The sequence below is a fragment of the Rhinopithecus bieti genome, unplaced genomic scaffold (genome assembly GCF_001698545.2).
Source record: "Rhinopithecus bieti isolate Rb0 unplaced genomic scaffold, ASM169854v2 scaffold_32081, whole genome shotgun sequence".
NCBI lineage: Eukaryota > Metazoa > Chordata > Mammalia > Primates > Cercopithecidae > Rhinopithecus > Rhinopithecus bieti.
Window position 1 is genome coordinate 1,927,035 of NW_016814436.1, and position 25,947 is coordinate 1,952,981.

The 25,947-nt window shown below is 43.4% G+C and overlaps 1 protein-coding gene across 3 annotated transcripts in view; it reads right to left on the reverse strand.

Moving 5' to 3' along the window:
* The window catches only part of WWP2 (WW domain containing E3 ubiquitin protein ligase 2), a 187,296-nt gene that overhangs the window by 133,726 nt on the left and 27,623 nt on the right, over positions 1-25,947 (reverse strand). For all 3 annotated transcript variants that reach the window (XM_017850810.1, XM_017850812.1, XM_017850813.1), the window contains 2 exons: positions 16,716-16,863; positions 16,250-16,371 (listed from right to left, as the gene is read on the reverse strand). In XM_017850810.1, the coding sequence (XP_017706299.1) occupies positions 16,250-16,371; positions 16,716-16,863 (270 nt within the window). The remainder of the gene's footprint in view (positions 1-16,249; positions 16,372-16,715; positions 16,864-25,947) is intronic.

The window sequence follows — 25,947 nt, forward strand, 5'->3', positions numbered from 1 at the left end:
AAAAAAAAAAAAAGCGAATAATAAAAACAAATTTAAAGTTGTTTTTAACTGAAGAGCAACTTTTAAAAAATTTCTTCTCTTCTCCTTCTGACTCAAGTTCCAAGGTTCAGTAGTTTTATTTATCTTCCAGCTAAAAAACTGGAAAACAGTGCTGTGTTTACTTTAAAATAAATGCGTACACTGTCAGGCACAGCTGCTCAAGACCCACGGCCCATCCACCAGAACACTCTATCCTCACAGAGCAATGAGGGAGGAGGCCCACTGCTCATGACTGGCCTGTCTGTTCTTGGAATGTAAAGTGCTGTAATAATCCTCTGCTTAAAAGATTTTAAATAAATAGGAGGTTGTTTTCTTTTCTTTCTCTTTTCAATCTGGTAGACACACATGGGGAAAGAGAAGAAACACACACAGAACACGGACAGCGTAAAGTACAGAGCTTTTCAAAATCAACTTCACCTTTCACGGCAGCGTGGGTACAGCAATTCTCAAATCGCCTTCTGTGCATTACAGATGTGAAGGAATTTGTAAATATATAAATAGTGTTGAGTGCCAGGGTTCTCATGAGAGTGGAGGAAGGTTAGTGAAGAGCCCTGTGGAGCTAAGTTGGGATTGGTGGATTCAGTAAAATTCAGAGTGTTTAATACACCAATTCAGAAGACAGGCACAGGACCACACGCCTGTAGTTCCAGCAACTCCGGAGGCTGAGGCAAGAGGATTGCTTGAGCCCAGGAGTTCGAGGCTATAGTGAGCTATGATCACACCACTGTACTGCAGCCTGGATGACAGAACAAGACCTTGTCTTAAAAAAACAAACAAACAAAAAAAAACAACCCACGTTTGGGTATGGAAGGTACCTGACTTTATTTTCTCCCAAGTGGTTAGTTTAGTGGTTCTCAAACGAGTGTGTGCCTGAATCCCTTCGAGGACTTGTTGGCCTAAGAATTTACACATCTGACATATTTCCTGGAGATGCCTGTGCCGCTGGCCTCAGGATCACACTTCAAAATCACTGGGTTAGCTGATGATCCTAATGCCACTTGTATGCCTTTCTCTTCTGATTTTAAATGCCATCTTTATCACATAGCAAATTTTATCTATATTGGATTATGTTGGGACAAAATATATGATGGGGACATGTGAAAAGATACAGCAGCAAACTTGAAGAGGCAGCCACTGGCCAAGCCAGAGATCATTTTAGCATCAAATCAGCACCAGAGGCCAGGCACAGCGGCTCATAGCTGTAATCCCACAGCACTTTGGGAGGCCAAGGCAGAAGGATCACTAGAGCCCAGAAGTTTAAGACCAGCCTTGGGCAACACAGTGAAACCCTGTCTCTACAAATATACAAAAAAAAAAAAAAAGTAGCCAGTGCACACCTGTAGTCCCAGCTACTCTGGAGGCTGAGGTGGGGGGATTGCTTGAACCCCAGGAAGCTGAGATTGCACTACTACATTCCAGCCTGGGCGACAGAGCAAGGCTCTGTCTAAAACAAACAACAACAACAACAACAACAACAACAACAACAAAAGGCCGGGCGTGGTGGCTCACACCTGTAATTCCAGCACTTTGGGAGGCTGAGGCGGATGGATTAACTGAGGTCGGGAGTTCAAGACCAGCCTGACCAACACGGAGAAACCCCAACTCTACTAAAAATACAAATTAGCCGGGTGTGGTGGCGCATGCCTGTAATCCCAGCTACTCAGGAAGATGAGGTAGGAGAATTGCTTGAACCCAGGAGGCAGAGGTTGCGATGAGCAAAGATCGAGTCATTGCACTCCAGCCTGGGCAACAAGAGCGAAACTCCATCTCAAAACAAAACAAAAAAAAATTACACCAGATATAAGTTATAACCCATGGAATAAAATCTGAATCCACGAGTACAAGCTGATAATACATACCTACACACACAACTACAGGAAAAGGGAAAGCCCTTCTTTGCAGTACTATGCCAATTAATAAATGCAGAAGGAAGGATGGAGTTCAAAAATAAAAATGTATAGGCATCAGAGTAAAATCACTGGATGCAGAAACTAGCAGGTGAAGGTGTGATGAGGAATAGATATTTACATAGTCTCAAAGTATCTCCCTGTAAATTATAATACCTTTCATTGTCAAGGGGAAACAGTAATTTTGCGGTAGAAAAACCTGGCAGACAGCACCCTAACTAAGTGATGAAAGTTAATGTCATCAATAATAAAACAAGCTGAGTCACGTGCTTCCAGACATGCTGCACTGAGAAGAACACAAAGTCACTCCTGGGTGTTCCTGCCAAGAATGCACACTCTGAATCTAACCATGAGGAAAAGCAGACGGTCCCAAGTTGAGGGGAATCTGCCAAATAATGTTTAAAAATTAGCTGGGCAGGGTGGCACACATCTGTGGTCCCAACTGAGAGGCCAAAGTGGGAGTATTGCTTGAGCCCAGGAGACAGAGGCTGCAGAGAGCCGTGTTCATACCACTGCACTCCAGCCTGGGCGACAGAGCAAGACTCTGTCTCAATTTAAAAAAAAAAAAACTAAACTAAAAAAACAAAGGGGTGGGGGGCAGGCACGGTGGCTCATGCCTGTGATCTTAGCACTTTGGGAGGCCGAGGCAGGCAGGTTACCTGAGGTCAAGAGTTCAAGACCAGCCTGGCCAACATGATGAAACCCCATCTCTACAAAAATTAGCTGGGCATGATGGCGGGTGCCTGCAATCCCAGCTACTCGGGAGGCTGAGGTGGAAGAATCCAGAACCCAGGAGGTGGAGGTTGCAGTGAGCCAAGATCATGTCATTGCACTCCAGCCTGGGTGACAGAACGAGACTCCATCTCAAAGAAAAAAAAAAAGCAGTCTGTACTCTTCAACAATGCCAATGTCATGAAAGACATAATACCCTAAGGAACTGATCCAGATCCGGATTTGAAGAGACAGGACAACTAAACACTGCATCTTGCATGAGGTCCTGGACTGTGACAGCTGGGAAATCTGAATCAGATTAACAATACTGCAAAATGGTAAATTTCTTAGTTTTGTTCATTGTACTATAGTATCCTTCTCCTTTAGGAAGTAGTCACATCAGTATTTAGGGATAAAAGAAACACGAGGTTCGTAATTTACTCTAAAATGGCTCAGAAGAACACAGTGAAAGCAAATGTAGCAAATTTTAACAGTTGGGTAAAGGACATTGAGGAGTTCTTTGTCCTATTCTTATAACATTTCTCTGAATTTGAATTTTTTATTTTTTTGAGACTGGGTCTGGCTCTGTCATCCAGACTGGAGTGCAGTGACACAATCACAGCTCACTGCGGCCTCTAAGTCCTGGGCTCAAGTGATCCTCCCACCTCAGCCTCCCAAGTAGCTGGGACTACAGTTGCATGCCACCATAGCCAGCTATTTTCTTTATTTTTATTTTTGTAGAGACAGGGTCTCACTATAATACTGAGGCTGGTCTCAAACTCCTGGGCCCAAGCGGTCCTCCCACCTCAGCCTCCCAAGTAGCTGGGACTACAGTTGCCTGCCACCATGCCCAGCTATTTTATTTTTATTTTTGTAGAGACTAGGTCTCACTACAATACTAAGTCCGGTCTCAAACTCTTAGGCTCAAGAGGGCCTCTCACCTCAGCCTCCCAAAGTGTGGGGAGGTATGAGCCGCCACATCCTGCTATTTTTTAGTTTTTGTAGAGATGGGGGGTGGCGTGGGTCTCACTATGTTGCCCAAGCTGGTCTTGAACTCCCACACTCAAGCAATCCTCCTGCCTTAGACTCCCAAAATGCTGGGATCACAGGTGTGAGCCACCGCACCTAGCCTGAAATTACTTAAAAATAAAAAAAATTGGGGAGGGAAAAAACCTACTTCAAGCTACATTCACCTCCTTGAAAAGAGGAGATTCTGGGAAAGCCAAAGTCTGCAGTGTTCCTGGGGAGAGCTGCAGGAGCTGGGAGCTACCAGAGGAAACTGAGTATTAGACCCTACCTGCTAACAATGTAGGGAGAAATTAAGAGCAGCCAGTGGGTGGGGACAGATGAAACATGCTGGTAAGTCTTGAAGCTGCATCATGAAAATTATGTTTGAAAATTCCAGCCGGGCACGGTGTCTCACACCTCTAATCCCAGCACTTTGGGAGGCCGAGGTAGGCAGATCACTTGAGGTCAGAAGTTCGAGACCAGCCTGGCCAACATGGTGAAACCCCATCTCTACTAAAAACAGAAAAACTAGCTGGGCATGGTGGTATGCACCTGTAATCCTACCTGCTCAGGAGGCTGAGGCAGGAGAATTGCCTGAACCTGGGAGGCAGAGGTTGCAGTGAGTGGAGATTGCACCATTGCACTCCAGTCTGGGCAACAGAGCAAGACTCCGTCTCAAAAAAAACATAAAAAAAAAAAAAAAAAAGAAAAGAAAAAAGGAAAAAAAAAAAAAGAAAGAAAGAAAAGAAAATTCCTCTAGTAAAAGATGTTAAGGCTGGGTGCAGTGGTTCATGCCTGTAATCAATCCATTGTCACTTTGGGCAATGCAGCTGTATTTCACTTTAATGGTTCAGGTATGATTTGAGATCTCATCTTATTAACCTACATGTGAATCCCCATTCTGCTACCAAAATAATAATACATAAAAATAGCTCATGCCATGTGTGTCATTGTGTCTGTATGTCTTCCTAGTCACTCAGGATGCTGATTGGCTAGTGAGAATGGCTGTGAACCTGGATGGCGGAGCTGGCAGTTAGCTTGAGATTCGTGCATCTCATCTCCATCCCTTAGTGGATCAGAGCGAGACTCTTCTCGAAAATAATAAAAAAATAAATATATAAAATAAATATTATTATACTTAATTATATATTAAAAACTCAATTGACAACATCAAAAACTGGGTTCTACCCAGAGATGACTAGAACTACCTTTAAGAGCCAAATCAGCACTTTTGGTCAAGTCTTCTTTGCAGCCATGGCCAGGGCAATGTCCCCACAGATTCAGTCAGCCCAGGTTGACCATCTGCCACTGCGGGAGTTGAGTGAAACCCTGCATTACAGCATCCCTCCACCAAACGGAGGCAGAAAACAGCCAGCTGAGTTTCCCAGCCAATGTCCAAGCCCACCCAGTGGAAACAAGGGAGCAAATGAAAGAATAAATTCTGTCCGTGGAAGAGGAGAATGTCAGTTAGGGCAACCACTGCCCATCAGGTCCTTCCTTAGGAAAAGATGCTGCGGGAAGACTAGGCCACAGTGAGAGGAGTTACCTAACGCACTGTGACCCACTCACCCTACACAGCTGTATGCATGATTTGACACCACTCTGCAAGCATTGTCAGCCCAGCAGTTCCACACCAAGAGCAAGGGGCTGGACCTTGGGGCTGAAATGTCCCATGTTAACAACAGCTTCCCCACTCCACCAACCTCAAAGCTTCTTTCTTTTCTTTCCTTCTTTCTTTTTTCTTTCTCTCTCCCCTCCCTCCCTTCCTCCCCCCCTCCCTTCCTTCCTTCCTATCTCTCTCTCTCTCTGTCTCTCTCTCTTTCTCTTTCTGACAGAGTTTCGCTCTTGTCACCCAGGCTGGAATCCGATGGCGCAATGTCGGTTCACTGCAACCTCTGCCTCCTGGGTTCAAGTGATTCTCCTTCCTCAGCCTCCCAAGTAGCTGAGATCACAGATATGCGTCACCAAGTCTGGCTAATTTTTTGTCTTTTTAGTAGAGACATGGTTCCACCATGTTGGTCAGGCTGGTCTCGCACTCCTGACCTCAGGTGATACACCCACCTTGGCCTCCCAAAGTGCTGTGATTACAGGCATGAGCCACCGTGCCTGGCCACCCTCAAAGCTTCTGCATTTGTCTCATCCTAGAATTCCCTCCTGAAACAATCTCAGGACTGCCTTCCCTTTAGGCAAGACGGTCTTGCATCAGGAAACAGGGTCTCTGTGGTCCATCTCTGAGATTCAAACCTCCCCATCTTTGCGAAGATTTGCAATTACCAGAAATAACCTCGCTCTGAAGAGAAGGCTTTATGAAACATGGTTGAAATGTTAGGTACACGGGCTACGTACGCCACTGTCATCCTAGAAGATTTGTTTTTCTAAGAAAAAGCCCACTGCCCTGTTGCGATCCACATTTTCCAACAGACTCTGATCTGATTTGCCTGTTACCCAACCCAGCCACATGCACAACGTGCTACGGCTGGTGCCAGCAACAGCAGCAATAGCTACAACCAATACCACAAACAATATAACCACTGGAAAACATAGAAAACATCCACTTAAATAACTCTGGGTTTGAAGATAAAATCACAACAGTAATTACAAACGAGCAGAGCACAGTAAAATTTATGGGATGGCAAATTGGTACAACACTAGAAAACTGATGGTGTCTACTAAAGCTAAGCATACATCCACCTTATGAACCAAAGTGCCTAGATCTGTACATACACAATAGAAAAGCATGTGTGCGTCCTTCAAACTACATGTTCTAAGAGTGTTTATATCAGCTTTGTTCATGATGGCCAAAAACTGGAAACAACTCAAATATCTACCAGTAGGAGAATGGAGAAATAGATTATGGTGTATTCATAAAACAGAATACTACACCCAAATACAAAGACAGGTCATGGCCAGGCGCAGTGGCTCACGCCTGTAATCCCAACACTTTGGGAGGCCAAGGCAAGCAGACCACCTGAGGTCAGGAGTTCGAGACCAGCCTGGCCAACATAGCGAAACCCCATCTCTACTAAAAATACAAATTAGCCAGGCGTGGTTGCAGATGCCTGTAATCCCAACTATTCAGGAGGCTAAAGCAGGATAATTGCTTGAACCTGGGAGGTGGAGGTTGCAGTGAGCCAAGACAGAACCGTCGCACCCCAGCCTGGGCAAAAAGAGTGAAACTCCATCTCAAAACAAAACAAACAAACAAACAAAAATCAAAGACAGGCCAGGCATGGTTGTTCATGCCTATAATCCCAGCATTTTTGGAGGCCAAAGTGGGAGAATCACTTAAGATCAGCCTGGGCAATACAGTGAGATCCCATCTCTATTAAAAAAAAAAAAAAGACAGACTGTTTACACATGCAAAAAAATGGTCATATATCTTTAATCTCAAAGATAGAAAATGAAAAGCCAGGCATGACAAAACATACTGCATGTTCTCACTAATATGAAATTCAATACTAGGCATAGCTAAACAATATTGATAGAAGTTAGAAGAGTGGTTATTTCAGGGAGGAGAAATTAAATAGAAGGGACACTGGGAAACTTCTGGGGATGCTAGAAATATTCTGTGTCTTGATGTGGGTGATGATTACACAGCTGTGGACCCATGTACATATTCAAGTTGTAACACTAAGAATGTTTGGGGTTTTTTTGTTTGGTTTGTTTCTTTGTGATAGGGTTTTGCTCTGTCACCCAGGCTGGAGTGCAGCATGATCACAGCTTACTGCAGCCTCCATCTCCCGAACTCAAGCCATCCTCCCACCACCACCTCTCAAGTAGCTGGGACTACAGGTGTGCAACACCACACCTGGCTAATTTTTTTTTATAGAAACAGGGTCTTACTATGTTGCCCAGACTGGTCTCAAATTCCTGAGCTCAAGCAATCCTACCACCTCAGCCTCTCAAAGTGCTAGGATTACAGACATTAGCCACTGTACCTGGCTCCCCGTTTTTTTTGTTTTTTGTTTTTTTAAGAAAGGGTCTTGCTCTGTCGCCCAGGCAGGAGTGGAGTGTCACAATAACAACTCGCAGCAGCCTCAGCCTCCTGGGCTCAAAGCAATCCTCCCGACTCAGCCTCCCAAGTAGCTGGGACCACAGGCACACACCACCACACCTAGCTAATTTTTTTTATTTTTTGTAGAGATGGATTTTCACTGTTACATTGAAAGAAAAAAAATTCAATATCCAGGGGGAAAATTCAAAGACAAGTACAAAGCAAACATGTTTTCATTATTAAACAAAAATGGACAAAGATAGACCGGGAGTGGTGGCTCATGACTGTAATCCCAGAAGTATGGGAGACTGAGGCAGGTGGATCACCTGAGGTCAGGAGTTCGAGACTAGCCTGGCCAACATGGTGAAACCCCATCTCTACTAAAAATACAAAATTAGCCGGGCATGGTGACGTGTGTGTGTAACCCCAGCTACCAGCTATTCAGGAGGCTAAGGCAGGAGAATCACTTGAACCCAGGAGGCAGAGGTTGGAGTGAGCAAAGATCATGCCATTGCACTGCAGCCTGGGCAAAAAGAGATAAACTCCATCTCAAAAGAAAAAAAAAAAGACAAAGATAAATGCAGTAAGCTTTCCACCTGAAAAGCTATAAATGAATAAATAAATAAAACAGATCTAGAGCAAATAGTAGAAAAAGTTAATAAAGCTAAAGACAGAAATTAATATTACAAAATATGGTATATCTGACAAACCGAAGAAGTTGTTCTATGTAAAATAAATTTAAAAGCAAAAATTAAAACCAAAAATGTTTTAGTTAGTCAAGAAAAAAACTGGGGAAACACACAAATAGCAAAACTTAAAGTAAGAAAAGACGTTTTTAAACTGAGAATGATATTTAAAACCCTTATTCTAATAAATGTGAAAATCTCATGAACCGATTTTCTCAGAAAAAAATGAGTTAACAAAATTGAGTTAAGACGAAACAAAAAAGCTGAACAAACCAGTAATTATGGGGGGGACTGAAAAAAAAAAGTCATCAAAGAATTATTTCAAAGCAAGATGCCAGACCCAGTTGGTTTTATGGGTGAGCTCTTTACTGCACTCATGGAACAGATAATTCCCATGTTATAGAGCCTGTTCCCAAAGTTGGAAAGCACATCAATTTACTTTATAAAATTAGCTTGGCCTTGATTCCAAAGCTGACAAAAATAGACCAAAGCTACAGACAAATACCACTAATGAATATAGATGGAAAACCCCAATATAAAATATTAACAAACAATTCTAACAAAATTTTCAAGGAACAGTCTACCTTGAGCGACTGGGTATATTCTAGAAATTGTAAGACAATTACTATTAGGAAATTAATACAATAGATTTTTAAAAATATTTTCTAGAGACAGGGTCTCACTCTGCTGCCCAGTCTAGAGTGCAGTGGCACAGTCATAGCTCACTGCAGCCTCAGAATCCTGGACTCAAGTGATCCTCCTGCCTCAGTCACCCAATAGGTGGGACTACAGGTGTACACCATCACACCTGGCTAATTTTTTTTTTTTTAATTTTTAGTAGAGACAGGGTCTTGCTTTGTTGTCCTGTCTGGTCTTGAACTACTGGCCTCAAGTGATCCTTCTGCTTCAGCCTCTCAAAGTGCTGAGATTACAGGCATGAGCCACTGTGCCCAGTCATGGAAATTAATATAATAATTTAAAGATGAAAAATCATATAATCACTCCAACAGTTGCTTAACAGATATTTGATAAAAAATCAACACCCAACCTGGGCAACACAGTGAGATACCATCTCTAAAAAAAAAAAAAAATTAAATTAGTAACACACCTATAGTCCCAGCTACTCCAGAGAATGAGACGGGAGGATTGCTTGAGCCTGGGAGGTAGAGGCCACAGTGAACGGTGATCATGCCACTGCACTCCAGGCTGGGCAACAAAGCAAGACCTGGTCTCAAAAAAAACTCAACATCCTTCCTAACTTTTTTTTTTAACCTGCAATGATTAATAAGTCAAAAAGATTCCCAGTCAGAAAGATGCAAAAAATAAAATAAAAGAAGAAGAATAAAGAAAAAGGCTACTAACACCCAAACTTACACCTAGAAGTGATTTATTAAAGGGCATTTCTCTATCACTACTAAAACAAAGTTTTATGCAAAGCAACTAACACAAAGTAGAAATATAATTATCTCTTAGGATTAACAAAATTATCAGTGTCACAACTCACATAAAAGTCTACCAAGCAGTCCAGGCGCAGTGGCTCACGCCTGTAATCACAGCACTTTGGGAGGCCGAGGTGGGCAAATCACCTGAGGTCAGGAGTTCGAGACCAGCCTGGCCTTCGTGGTGAAACCCCGTCTCTACCAAAAATACAAAAATTAGGTATGGTGTTGGGCGCCTGTAATCCCAGCTATTTGGGAGGCTGAGACACGAGAATCGCTTGAACCCAGGAGGTGGAGGTCGCAGTGAGCCAAGATCATGCCACTGTACTCCAGCCTGGGTGACAGAGTGAGACTCCATCTCAAAAAAAAAAAAAAAAAAAAGTCTACCAAGCAAACTCAAAAGAAACTACTGCAAACCTATACTAAAGAACTCAGTAAACTGACAGATTACAAAGAAAATGCAGAAACAGCCATCTACCAACAATACTGAGTTAGAACACAGAATAAGAAAAGATCCCACTGAAAATAATATCAAAGCTTTTTAAAATTTAAAGTGGAATCTATTTAAAGATAACTTCAAAATTATTTGAATTAATTTAGAAACATTCCATGTTCCTAGGTGGGGAGATTCAGTATGAAAATTCCCCATTACATTAACTTTACATATGACAGGACTCCATAAAATCTCAAGAGATTTTTTTGGGGTGCATGGGGAGTAGGAAGAGGGGAGAGTCTGACGACATTGTTAAGGTTCATCTAGTGATGTGATGTATGCAAAGAAAAGCAGCAAGAAGACTTTGGGAAAAAAAGAGAAACTTAACTGCCAGGTATTAAAACATAATTTTATAATAGCTTAGACAGAGTGATTTGGAAAAGCTAATAAAACAATGGATTAAATGGAAAGTCCCTAAGCAGGCCCAAGTACACATATGTTTTTAATATAAGCTGAAGCAACTCAAGTCATTTGGGAAATAGATGGATTATTCAATAAGTAGTGCTAAACCAATCAGTTACATATTAGGGAAAAAAATAAATTAGATCCCCACTCATACCGGGCACAAAAATAAACTCATTTGGATGCAGAATTTCATGTGAAAAAAGAAAATCATAAAGACCTAGGGAAAAACAGAGGTGACCATTTACCTCATCTCAGAAGGGGGAATGCCTTCCAAAGCATGAAAGAAAATGCTGAAAACATAAAGGGTGACAGATTGGACTACAGAAAGTTAAAAACATACAAAGTTAGAATGCAAATGAAAAATGGGAAAAATATTTGCCAGTGGTAAGACGAAGAATAATAATCTTAACATATAAAGAGTTACTTCAACACCACAAGAGAAAATGCACACTTCAATGTAAAATGAGCAAAGGACATTAATAGGGCAATAAGCACTTCTTTTAATCATTCAGTATCCTTCAACAAATCACAGCTTTAAAACATAGGGTGGAGGCTGCTCTGCCTACGGAGCAGCCATTCTTTATTCCTTTACTTTCTTTTTTTCTTTTTTTTGAGACAGTCTTGCTCTATCATCCAGGCTGGACTACAGTGGCACAATCTCAGCTCACTGCAACCTTTGCCTCCCAGGTTCAAGTGATTCCCCCGCCTCAGACTCCGGAGTAGCTGGGATTACAGGAATGCGCCACCACACCCAGCTAATTTTTGCATTTTTAGTAGAGACAAGGTCTCACCGTGTTGGCCAAGCTAGTCTTGAACTCCTGGCCTCAGGTGATCAACCCGCCTCTGCCTCCCAGTGCTGGCATTACAGGTGTGAGCCACCACGCCCTGCCTTCCTTTACTTTCTTAATAAATCTGCTTTCAAAAAAAAAAAAAAAAAGTAGGGGACCTCAGAGATAGATCAATGAATGGACGTTCCCAAACCCAGGTTCAAGCAAACCAAATGTAAAACTGCAAAACGACATGTTTGAGAAAAATGGTGAAACTATGAACAGGTTATTGGACATAAATAGGAATTCATGTCACTATTGCTAGATGTGATAATGATATGGTAATTGTGTAAGATAATGTTCTGTTTTTTTATGTAAATGTTTCAAAGTAAAAAAAAAAAAATAGAAAAAAGTAGAATTAAAATAAAGAAAATGTCCTGTTTTAACAAGATGCATGCTGAAGAATCTAGGATAAAATGTCAGGAAATCTAGAATACACTTTAAAATACTTCTTATTGAAAGGCCAGGAGATCAGAGCAAAAGAGTAAAAAATAAGAAAATAAACATAATTCATCCAAAAGAAAAGAAAAGCAAATCCATAATAATGTTGATAGTTATCAAATGGGAAAAAAAAAGTTTTTTTTTTTTTTTTTTACAAGTAATATACAATATACGCCAAGGTACAATACAGACCAGCAATTTCAGCCACTGCTGATGGGAAGGTAAATTGTACAGGTCTCCTAAGTATCCTTTATTTGAAATGCTTGGGACTGGAAGTGTTTCAGATTTCAGATTTTTTCAGATTTTGGTATATTTGCACATACATAATAAGATATCTTGGACCAGATGTGATGGTTCATGCCTGTAATCCCAGCACTTTGGAAGGCCAAAGTGGGCAGATCACTTGAGGTCAGGAATTTGAGACCAGTCTGGCCAACATGGTGAAACCCTGTTTCTACTAAAAATACAAAAATTAGCTGGGCATGGTGGCAGACACCTCTCATAATCCTAGCTACCTGGGAGCCTGAGGCAGGAGAATCACTTGAACCCAGGAGACAGGGGTTGCAGTAAGCTGAGACCGTGCCACTGCACTCCAGCCTGAGAGACAGAGCAAGACCCTGTCTCAAAAAAAAAAAAAGGAAAGAAAAGAAAAAAATCTTCTGATGCGTGTTACAACATGAATAAGCCTTGAGGACATTATGCTGACTGAAATAAGCCAGTCATAAAAGGACAAATACTGTATGGTTCCACTAACATAAGCTACCTGGAAAAGTCAAATTCACAGAAGCAGAAAGTAGAGTGGTAGCTGCCAGGGGTTAGTGTGACGGGAGGAGAGGGGGTCATGGTTTAATGGGCACGGAATTTGAGTTTTGCAAGGTGAAAAGAGTTCTGGAGATGGATGGTGGTGACAGCTGTACAACAAGGTGAATGTACTTAACACTACTAAACTGTACACCTAAAACTTACTAAAGTGATTAATTTTACATCATGTGTATTTTATCACAACTAAAAATAAATATAGGCTGGGCACGGTGGCTCACGCCCGTAATAACCCAGCACTTTGGGAGGCCGGGGCGCGTGGATCACAAGGTCAGGAGATCAAGACCAGCCTGGCCAACATAGTGAAACCCTGTCTCTACTAAAAATACAAAAATTAGCCGGGCATGGTGGGGGGCGCTTGTAGTCCCAGCTACTCGGGAGCCTGTGGCAGGAGAATCGCTTGAACCCAGGAGGCGAAGGTTGTGGTGAGCCGAGATCGCGCCACTGCACTTCAGCCTGGGCAACAGAGCAAGACTTCACCTCAGAAAATAAATAAATAAATAAAAATAAATATATATTGATACATTTTAAAGAGAAAAGGCATATTGCAAAATATGTTCATGTATAATCTCAATTTAGTTTCACTAATGTCATAAACATCAATATATGTCTACAAACATAAAAGAAGATCAGAACAAGGATCTGAGGGGAAAAAATTATTTAAAAGATAAAATTAAAGGCCGGGCGCGGTGGCTCAAGCCTGTAATCCCAGCACTTTGGGAGGCCAAGACGGGCGGATCACGAAGTCAGGAGATCGAGACCATCCTGGCTAACACGGCGAAACCCCATCTCTACTAAAAAATACAAAAAACTAGCCGGACGAGGTGGCGGGCGCCTGTAGTCCCAACTACCAGGAAGGCTGAGGCAGGAGAATGGCATAAACCCGGGAGGCGGAGCTTGCAGTGAGCTGAGATCCGGCCACTGCACTCCAGCCTGGGCGACAGAGCCAGACTCCGTCTCAAAAAAAAAAAAAAAAAAAAAAAAGGCTCAAAAATGAATACATCAAAATGTTAACAATAGTCAGGAATAGTGATGCACGCCTGTGGTTCCAGCTACTCCGGAGGCTGAGGCAGAAGATGGCTTGAGGCTGGGAGTGTAAGACTACAGTGAGCTGTGACTGTGCCTGTAAACAGCCACTACACTCCAGCCTGAGCAACATAGTGAGATCCCATCTCAATTTAAAAATTAATTAATTGGCCAGACGCAGTGGCTCACATCTGTAATCCCAGCACTTTGGAAGGCCAAGGCAGGAGGATTACTTGAGCTCAGGAGTACCAGACCATCCTGGCAACATAGTGAGACCTACTCTCTACTAAAAATATGAAATACAGCCAGGCCATGGTGGCGTGTGCCTGCAGTCCCAGCTACTAGGGGGTGAGGGCTGAGGTGGGAGGATCACTTGAGCCCAGGAGCCGAGGCTGCGGTGAGCCGAGATCGCACCACCGCATTCCAGCCTGAGTGACAAAGTGAGAAACCTGTCTCAAAAAAAATAAATATAATATAAAAATAAAAATGAATTAATTAAAGTAAAATCCCTCTTTTTTTTTTTTTTTTTTTTGAGACTTGCTCTGTCACCCAGGGTGGAGTGCAATGGTGCAATTTCGGCTCACTGGAACCTCCACCCCCCAGGTTCAAGCAATTCTCCTGTCTCAGCATCCTGAGTAGCCAGGATTACAGCGCCCAACACCATCCCTGGGTAATTTTTGTATTTTTTTTAGTAGAAACAGAGTTTCACCATGTTGGCTAGGCTGGTCACAAACTCCTGACCTCAGGTGATCCACCCGCCTCAGCCTCCCAAAGTACTGGGATTACAGGGGTGAGCCATCGCGCCCGGCCATAAAATTGCTTTTAAAAATATATTAAGAATAACTATCAGGCTGGGCACAGTGGCTCACGCTTGTAATCCCAACACTTTGGGAGGACGAGGCAGGCGGATCACCTGAGGTCAGGAGTTCAAGACCAGCCTGGCCAACATGGTGAACCCTCATGTCTACTAAAAATACAAAAATTAGCTGGGAATGGTGGCACACACCTGTAATCCCAGCTACTTGGGAGGCTGAGGTAGTAGGATCGCTTGAACCTGGGAGGCGGAGGTTGCAGTTAGTCAAGATTGTGCCACTACACTCTAGCCTGGGCAACAGGGTAAGACTCCATCTCAAAAAAAAAAGAAAGAAAGAAAAGAAAAAACAGTAACTATTACTAGGTGCTGTGCTTATGGGCAAATTTTGTTTTCTTTGTGTATCCATGTGCTTTTCTGTAGCTCACAATTTCTACGAGGACTTTTGCTAACTAAAGTCCTTTAAAGCAAAAGCATATTGGCTGGGCAAATGAAGAAGAAAAAAGGACCCTCATGCTGGTTGTTGCATCCTAATGTGAGGCTATCCACAAGTAGATTTCCAAATATTGCAATAAATAGAATTCTCCCTGATGATCAAATTACAAAAGGCTGGCTAGGGTTTGGGAAAATAAACACCAACTCAGAAGACAAAGCAATCAGGGAGTTCTCTGCAGGATTAAAGTGGAGGCACATCTCTGGTTTTAAACAGTTCCTCGGGCCAGAATGGGTTCAGCACATCTCTATGTGCCCAGCAGAAAAGAAAAGACCAGAGGAGGCTCAAAGACCTTTCAAGTGGCCCATCGCTTAAAAGGACAGGCTTGGGGAGAAAAGCAAGACTCTTAAATGAATGCAACACGCTGGCTAGGACGCAATGCTCCCCGCCCCCACCTCTCTCTTAAGCTACATCCACTTTCAGAAAATACTTTCTAGACATCAAGAGAAAAAGGAGCCTTTCTTAACATGCCATTCATTCGCCACATATGGTACCGCTCTGAATAGAGGCCTTATGAAGGAGGGTCCAATACCACAGCCATGGGCCATGCCACTGACCACAAACGGCAATAAATAGATGAGGATTTATATGTCTGCGACATAGAAGCACGTTGGCTAATTCAGATGGCGCGTCCATCACGTTCCAACATCCAGTAAATGTTTGCTGAGTGCCAAGTAAGCACAGGGCACTATTTATAAAACTATCCCAGACACACATGTGCACACACGCACACAGGCATGCACACACACACATATACGTATATACACAGCTCCTTTGTTCTGTTTTAGGGCTGAAGCTAGAAAAGCAATGATTTAGGCTACAGGCATTTGACAGTTTCATTCAACATATCACACATCTCCTGCAACGGGAAGAGCAGTAAAGGCAGACAGAAAGTTTCCAGTCCCTAAGGAAGGGTCAAGGGCAACACACCACTGCATCCCATTACTAGAGGCCCTGGACAAAGAGGGCTAAACTCTGCAGTGGAGGCAGAGAGGAGCCCTCAGCCTTCCTAAAACTCCAAATTCACCATCCAAGGAGAACAGAGGTACCGCAGCCCCAGTCCTGGGGGAAACTGCAATACCAGGTTGATGTGCCAGGTCCTCCCATCCCCATCAATGAATCACGTCGGCACCCCCTTCATCATACGTACTTTTGCCCCCATTGTTCTTCAAGACGTTGGAGAGGTTGACAGACGCAGTGCCTAGCAGTTCATTTCTCAAGGTATGGCAGCTCCAAACCTTTAAATCTAAATGACTCTGGGCCGTGACATTCCTGGAAAACAAATACCGGATTCATTACATCCAAGCAGATCATTCCTATAACTTAGAAGAAAACATTTAAACTAAACTGCTGACATCTTGGGGAGAGGGAACCAAAACAAGCAGACACCCACATATTTTCTTTCCCCCACAAAAGCTGACCCTGTAACCCTCTAGCTAATAATGAACGCTCTATGAGCTCAATGGTGCAGGAACGCCTAAAGAGAGGCACCTTGGGTACCACAGGCAGAAAAAGTCAGAGGTGCCACAGGGAATCTGTACCTCCCACAACCCCCTCAGAGCATCCTCTCTCTTTCCCCATCTTGCTGCATTCAAAAAGAAGGGGCTTTCTCTTACAAAATGATGATCTCATTCCAGAGAAGCTCAGAGCTCCCAATGCGCTTCGCAGTCTTCTTGGTCTCGCTGGCGAGTCCATCCACCGCCACCTCCACGTAGGAGTTAATTCGAGGTTGACGATTATGCACCTTGGGCTTTGCGGACACCACTGGGAAAGAAAGAAAAAGTCAAAGATGAGTCCCAGGGCTCCCAGATGCCCCCCTGTGGCAGATGTTCTGACTCCTTTTTGTTATTTCTTTAAAAAATAAATCAATACTTTTTTTTTTGTCTTGATTCTAAAACTTTTAAATAAACGTGAATACACACACCAAAAAAAAAAAAATGAAGCGTAAGAAAAAAAAAATCATCCCTAATCTGAAACCACTGGGATAATTGCTGGTGACCATCATTACCAATTCATCATTGGTAAACTGCCTTCCAGATTTTCATCTCTTACTGCTTCCTTAAAAATTCTTCGCCCCCATAAGTCACTCTTAAATGACTGCAATATAAGCCCATGATAGGTATATGTTAACTATTCTTTCATTGTTGAATAGAATGCTTGCAATTGTTCGCTCTGGGGAAATTACCATGAACATATACATCTGCATGCCTTTCTTGAATATTCCTCCAAAGGATATGAACACTTTTTAAAGTTCTTAAAACTGCCTATTCCTTTCCAAGAAAGGTAAAACCCATGTAGCCTCCCATCAGTGCTACCGGAGTATATACATTTCACCAGACATCACAGAGTGCTAAGGGATATGCTTGTTCACTTTTTGCAAATCACATGAGTTAAAAACGCATAGTGTAAAGATTATAGCTAAGGTCGGGCCTGATGGCTTATGCCTAGAACCCCAGCACTTTGAGAGGCCAAGGTGGGAGGACTGCTTCAGCCTAGGAGTTCAAGACCAGCCTGGGAACATAACAAAATTTATAATTTTTTTTTTTTTTTTTTTCTGAGATAGAGTTTCGCTCTTGTTGCCCAGGCTGAAGTGTAATGCCGCAATCTCGGCTCACGGCAACCTCTGCCTCCCAGGTTCAAGCAATTCTCCTGCCTCAGCCTCCTGAGTAGCTGGGATTACAAGCGCCCGCCACCATGCCCGGCTAATTTTTTGTATTTTTAGTAGAGAAGGAGTTTCACCATGTTGGCCAGGCTGGTCTCGAACTCCTGACCTCAGATGATCTGCCTACCTCAGCTTCCCAAAGTGCTGGGATTACAGGTGTGAGCCACCACACCTGGCCAATTTATAAATTTTGATTGAAATAAAGATAATATTTAAGATTTTATGAGTACTTATTAAAGACCCTCTGCCATGTGCACACATTATCTAACTGAATCCTCACAACAAACCCATGAGGCAGGGAATGTATCACGCCCCATTTTACCCTGGAGAAAACAGACTTGAGAGGCGAGGTCACTGCCCCAGGCTACATAGCCAGGGAGCTACAAGCCACACTGGGCACCCAGCCGGCCTGATTCCACACCATGCTGCATATCATTATTGAACTTTACTTATTTGTTCTATTGCTGTTCTTCGATTACTAGTGAGGTTGAATATTTTTGCCTTGTGTCGTTAACCATCTACATTTCTGCTTCCGCTCATAGCCTTCATGTAGCGACAATTTTGATGTTCATTTGAGACCAGGAAGCCAAAGATTCACGGAGCACAAAGCCACGCAAGCCTCACGCCGAGGAAATAGACAGACATCCTAGTGTATATTTACCCCTGATGGAAGCACCAGGTCGCTACGGTAAAACACATCTGCCGGGCGCGGTGGCTCAAGCCTGTAATCCCAGCACTTTGGGAGGCCGAGACGGGCGGATCACAAGGTCAGGAGATCGAGACCATCCTGGCTAACCCGGTGAAACCCCGTCTCTACTAAAAAATACAAAAAAATAGCCGGGCGAGGTGGCGGGCGCCTATAGTCCCAACTACTCGGGAGGCTGAGGCAGGAGAACGGCGTGAACCTGAAAGGCGGAGCTTGCAGTGAGCTGAGATCCGGCCACTGCACTCCAGTTTGGGTGACAGAGCGAGACTCCCTCTCAAAAAAAAAAAAAACAAAAACAAAAAAAAAACAACCACATCTAGACGTCTCCCATCCTGCCCCAAAGCAGAGATACAACTGATGCTCCCTTGCCCCTAATGGCAAGTCTATCCTAGCCTGAGCTTCCCTGTTTGAGTACAAGCAAATCTATCCCTCCTAGACTCTTCTGAAAGGTGACAGTCCTACAATGGTGTCTACAACTTAGCAAAGGCCAAATTCGCCTTCAGACTTTTTATAGCAGTAACTGTCTTCCCCAGGCCCCAAAGGAACAGAAGGGAGGAAGGCAACAGATTAAAAAATCAGCTGTGGCTAAGATTCAGAAGCGACAAAGGAACAGTACTAGGAACAAAGGTTTGTGGTACTGAGGGATGGCCCAGGGTAGAAAAATGAGGTGCAGTGATTTACACAGGGACCAAGGTTAACTGAGGCCCCCTGGTGGTAAGAGCATGGATCCACATGCCTTTAAAAAAACAGGGACTACAAATGGTGTACGACTTAGGACGTTTGACTTTACAATGGTGCGAAAGCGATATGCATTCAGTAAAAACTGTATTTTAAATTTTGAATTTTGGTCTTTTGGCAGAATAGTCATATGCGGTACTACTGGGCAGCAGCAGTGAGCCGCAACACCAGTCAGCCACGTGATCACAGGGGCAAACAATTGATATTCTGCAGTGTACCCCTTAGCCAGATGATCTCGCTTAGCTGTCCTGAGCACATTTAAGGTAGGTTAGGCTAAGCTATGATGCTCGGCAGGTTAGGAGTATCAGATGTGTTTTCAACTTGCGATACGTTCAACTTATGATGGATTTTTCAGGACGTAACCCCACTGTAAGTTGAGGAGTATCTGTGCTCATACACATACACATTTTTTCCTGAAACTCTGAGAGTAAGCTATAGACGTTGTGCCCCTTTACTCCTAAATACTTCTGGGTGTATTTCCCAACAAACATATTTTCTAACATAACCAATAGCACAATTATCAAAATCAGGACATTTAACTTTTTATAATATTAAGATTTAATTTACAGACTTTATTCACATTTTGCCAATTGTCCTATCAATGCCCATCATAGCAAAAAAAAGGAAAGAAAAAAAATTTGTTCTGGTCGAGGCCCCAATCTACGATCATATGTGGTATTTAGTACTCTTATTTTGAAGCAGGGCGTGGTGGCTCAGTCCTGTAATCCCAGCTCTTTGGATGGCCGAGGCAGGTGGATCACCTGAGGCGAGGAGTTTGAGACCAGCCCGAGCAACATGGCAAAACCCTGTCTCTACCAAAAATACAAATATTAGCTGGGCATGGTGGGACACAACAGTAGTCCCAGCTACTCAGGAGGCTGAGGCATGAGAATTGTTTGAACCTAGGAGGCGGTTACAGTGAGCTGAGACCGCACTCCAGCCTAGGTGATGGAGCAAGACTCTCCCAAAAAAAAAAAAAAAAAAACTCTTATTTTGACGTTTCCAATCTATAGAAAAATTGAAATAGAATAATAGATACTATATACTGTATACTCTTCTACTCTTCACCAATGGTTATCATTTTGCCACATTTGCTTTCTGATCTATGTGTCTATAGCATCACTACCCAAGAGAACTTCCATGATGACGAAAATGTTCCATTTTCAGTGCTGCCCAAAACATTGCATGAGACACATGTGGCTACTGACACTTGAAATATGGCTAGTGCAAATAAGGATATGATTTTTAATTGCTCTATAATTGTAATTTAAGTGTAAATAGTTCTATGTGGCTTCAATGACTATTCTATTGGACACCACAGGTTATAGATAAATGCCATCTATGTCTTTGTGTGTGTGTGAGTGTGTATCCACACTTTTTTCCCTTGGTAAAACCATTTAAAAGTAAGTTGTAGACCGGCTGGAGTGCAGTGGCACGATCACGGCTCACTGCAGCCTTGACCTCCCCAGCTGAAGCGATCCTCCCACCTCAGCTTCCTGAGTAGCTGGGACTACCAGCGCGCACCACCACACCTGGCTAACTTTTTTATTTTTTTTGTAGAGACGGGGTTTCACCCCATTGGCCAGGCTGATCTCGAACTCCTGGCTCAAGGAATCCGCCTGGACTCAAGCGATCCACCCACCAGAGCTTCCCAAAGTGCTGGGATTACAAACATGAGCCACTGCCCAGTCCCCAGACATACTTTTAAAGCCATTTTTCCCCCAATTCAGCATCTAATCAATACATACAAATTGCCTGTGGCTACTATCACCTTAATCTTTTAAAATCTAGAACATCCTCCCTTCTTTTCCATGGCAATGATTTTGGTTTGTTGAATGTTTTGGTTTTTTTCTTTTATAATCTCAGCAGCTTTGCCAAGGCAACAATGATTTTTAAAGACTTCCACCAGCTGTTTTAAAGAATGCACCAAATTCTACATTTTTCTGATTGTGAAACTGCCTCTGCAAAAATTATGAGAGAGAAATCAGACATAGTTGAATCCATCTTACTTCTGATGTCTAAGCTGTCCTTGCTCATTCCTGGGCAAGGGCCAAGCTAATTTTGGGAGAAATTTAGTTCATAGTTTCTTTTTTTTTTTTTTGAAACAGGATCTCCCTCTGCCGCCCAGGCTGGTGTGTAGTGGTACAATCTCATCTCACTGAAGCCTCCACCTCTGGGACTCAAGCGATCTTCCCACCTCAGCCTCTCAAGTAGCTAGGACTACAGGTGTCAGCCACCATGCCTGGCTCATATTTGTATTTTTTGTAGAGACAGCGTTTCCATGTTGCCCAGACTGGTCTCAAACTTTAAGCTTGAGCTCAAAACCATCCACCCACCTCAGCCTCCCAAAGTACTGGGATTACAGGCATGAGCCACCACACCCAGCCTACAGGTTAATCTTAAAGCAAGGATAGCTGGGCACGGTGGCTTATGCCTATAATCCCAGCACTTTGGGAGGCCAAGGCAGGCAGATCACTTGAGACCAAGAGTTCGAAACCAGCCTGGCCAATTTGGTGAAACCCCATCTCTACTACAAACACAAAACTTAGCTGGGCGTGGTGGTATACACCTGTAGTCCCAGCTACTCAGGAGGCTGAAATACCAGAATCGCTTGAACCCAGGAGGCAGAAGGTGCAATAAGCTGACATTGCACCAATGCACTCCAGCCTGGGTGACAGAGCAAGACCCTGTCTCAAAAAACCAAAAAAAAAAAAAAAGCAAGGATACTAATAGGCCTTCCCAAAACTAAACCACCTTTGTAAAACTAATCAATAGCCACAAGGTTAGGATTATGGGAGGGGCTTGAATTCTAATAAGAGGTAGGCATAGTTTTTATAATCCCTTACTGCTCAGGAGTCACGTAGCCAGATTTGTGACTTCCCCAATTGCTCCCATAGATCACATCGCTATTGCAGAACCTAAGGTTGGTCTTTTGAGATTTTTTCTGACTTTCTGGCAATCTACTGACTTTGCCTGGGCCCGTGACTTGACTCATGACACAAATTATTCTGTGGCCCCACCCAGAAGTGGACTCAGCACAGGAGGACCGTTTTCCACACTTCCATAATCTCATCCCCAACCAATGAGCAACACCCATTCCCTAGTCACCTGCCTGGCAAACTGTCTATAAAAACCCTAACCTCTGAGCCTCCAGGAAGACTGATCTGAGTGATAACTCTGTCTCCCATATAGCCTATTTTGTGTCAATTAAACTCTTTCTCTAATGCAATGCTACAGTCTCAGTGAATTTATTTATTTTATTTTTAAGACAGAGCTTCACTCTGTCACCCAGGCTGGAGTGCAGTGGTGCAATCTCGACTCACTGCACCCTCCGCCTCCCAGGTGCAAGCAATTCTCTGCCTCAGCCTTCCAATTAGCCGGGATTACAGGCGCCTGCCACCACACCTGGCTAACTTTTTTGTATTTTTAGTAGAGACGGGGTTTCACCATCTTGGCCAGGCTGGTCTTGAACTCCTGACCTTGTGATCTACCCGCCTCGGCCTCCCAAAGTGCTCGGATTACAGGCGTGCGTCACTGAGCCCAGCAGTGAATTTATTTTGTCTGTGGAGTGGGCAAGAAGAACCTACTGGGTGATTACAATTGTTTCCTCATGATTAGATTCAGTTTAAAGGCCAGGCACAGTGGCTCACCCTATAATCGCAGCACTTTGGGAGGCTGAGGTAGAAGGGCCACCCGAGTCCAGGAGTTTGAGACAAGCCTAGGCACCACAGCAAGACCCCAAATCTACAAAAAATAAAATATTAGCCAGGTGTAGTGGCTCACACCTGTAGTTCCATTTACTCAGGACATAGGAGGATCCCTGGAGCCCAGGAGGTCGAGGCTGCAGTGAGCTATAATTGTGCCACTGCACTCTAGCTTAGGTGACAGAGTGAGACTCTGACTCAAAAGAAAGAAGAATACTACATAAGTTATGTGATGTACCTATTATCACATACATTAGGTTGTCCTGCGACTGGGGATACTAAGTTTGAACCCCTGCTTAATGTGGAGTCGGCCAGGTCTCTCCTCTGACATATTTGTAACCTACAGTTAATAGGCAGGGTGATATTTTGAATGTTTCTTGCTCTTGAAAGACAGGCCAAAACAAAGATATGAGTAAGTTTATCTAGAAAGTCTCTTTCATGAAATATATCTTTACACACGGAGTCACGACTTTATGTGGGATTTAGCTTTTAAAGTCAACAAATCAGGCAAAAATTACATAATGACAAAATTATACACTGAAAAAGCTCTTAAGAAGGGACCACAATAGAGGCTGGCATCTGCTCTCAGTAAGTTCCAAACAGCTCGTTTTTTTGTTTTATTATACTATGCTTTTCAGAGATCAATTTTTCAGTGTTTCTCTAGTAAAATATCAAATAAAATAGCTGGCCTACGTTTAAGCGCCTCGATGCATTTAAAAATATACCTTAAAACACCAGGATCACACTGTGGGCAGGCACAAGGTAACTGGAAACCGCACAGTCACACCCCACAGGTTGCACTATCAGCTTTCTTCACGTGGATCACCTGAGGTCAGGAGTTTGAGAGCAGCCTGACCAATATGGTGAAACCCCATCTCTACTAAATATACGAAAATTAGCCAGGTGTGGTGGTGGGAGCCTATAATCCCAACTTCTCTGGAGGCTGAGGCAGGAGAATCACTTGAACCTGGGAGGCAGAGGTTGCAATGAGCAAGATCATGCCACAGCACTCCAGCCTGGACAACAAGAGTGAAACTCCGTCTCAAAAAAAAAAAAAAAAAAAAAAAACGAAAAGAAAAGAAGAGAAATAAGTGTGCGTGGCTGAATAACATGGCCCCAAAACAGAGACCTCAGGATGTTACCAGGTCCGATGGGCCAACTTCTGCTTTGACCTAGACTTGCTAATTATTAGCTAAGGTAATAAAGTCTGTAGTCCCCAGTTTAAAACCATATCCGTGCACTCTAACTCATCTCCCTACTCAAAAGGGCAGAAGCAGGCAAAAGACTCCAAGCAACATAATTAAAATATTTCAAGACTACCAAAAAAATCAATAATGTAATAAGAAACAGGCAAAGAACATGAACAGGCAATCCATAGAAAAGGAAATACAACTGCCCTTAAATATATAAGATGCTAAACACTTTTGCCAGTACAGTGGTTCACACCTGTAATCCCAGCACTTTGGGAGGCTGAGGCAGGCGGATCATGTGAGATCAGAAGTTCAAGACCAGCCTGGCCAACATAGCAAAACTCCATCTCTACTAAAAATACAAAAATTATCCAGGTGTGGTGGCACATGCCTGTAAGCCCAGCTCCTTGGGAGGCTGAGGCACAAGAATCACTTGAACCCAGGAGGCAGAAGTTGCAGTGAGCCAAGATCACACCACTGCAACCCAGCCTAGGTGACAGAGTGAGACTCTGTCTCAAAAACAAACAAACAAAAAGATGCTAAATATCATATAGTTGAGCCTTGAACAAGAGAGGTTTGAACTACGAGGGCCCACTTTTACACGGATTTTCTCCTGCCTTTGCCACCCCAGAGACAGCAGAACCAATCCTTCCTCTTCCTCCTCTTCCTCAGCTACTCAACATGAAAATGATGAGGATGAAGACCTTTATGATGACCCACTTCCACTGAATAAATAGTAAATGCTTTTTCTCCTCCTTATGATTTTCTTTTCACTAGCTTATTTTATTGTAGAAATACAGTATATAATACATGTAACATACAAAATACACATTAATCAACTGTTTCCATTTTTGTTGTTTTTGTTGTTGCTGTTTCATTTGAGACAGAGTTTCATTCTTGTTGCCCAGGCTGGAGTGCAATGGTGTGATCTCGGCTCACTGCAAACTCGGCCTCCCATGTTGAGGCAATTCTCCTAGCCTCAGCCTCCCAAGTAGCTAGGATTACATGTGCCCCCCATCACGCCTGGCTAATTTTTTTGTGTATTTTTAGTAGAGACAGGGTTTTACTATGTTGGCCAGGCTGGTCTCGAACTCCTGACCTAAGGAAATTTGTCTGCCTCAGCCTCCCAAAGTGCTGGGATTACAGGTGTGAGCCTCTGCACCCAGCCAATCAACTGTTTCTGTTATTGGCAAGGCTTTCGGTCAACAGTAGGCTGTAAGTAAAGTTTTGAGGGGTCAAAAGTTACATGTGGATTTTTTTACTGAGCAAGGAATCAGCACCCCTGACCCTCATGCTGTTCAAGGGTCAAATGCATAAGTAAAGAAGTGGGAAATAAAACTACAATGAGGGCCGGGCGCGGTGGCTCAAGCCTGTAATCCCAGCACTTTGGGAGGCCAAGGCAGGTGGATCACAAGGTCAGGAGATCGAGACCATCCTGGCTAACACGGTGAAACCCCGTCTCTACTAAAAATACAAAAAAATTAGCCGGGCGTGGTAGCGGGCGCCTGTAGTCCCAGCTACTCAGGAAGCTGAGGCGGGAGAATGGCGTGAACCCGGGAGGTGGAGCTTGCAGTGAGCGGAGATCCCGCCACTGCACTCCAGCCTGGGGGACACAGCGAGACTCCGTCTCAAAAAAAAAAACAAAACAAAAAAGCTATTGCACTCTGGGTGAATGCAAAATCAGGCACATTGAAGCAATTAAGGAAATGCAAGACACCTTCTGTAATCCTACCCCCAATATAGCATATGATCAGAAGGAAACCTGCTGGGAAAGAAAATAGTTGGATCACACATCCAACATACCAACTTGTCTGGGTGCTGTTCAGAAGACTGGCTTCTGCCTTGCCT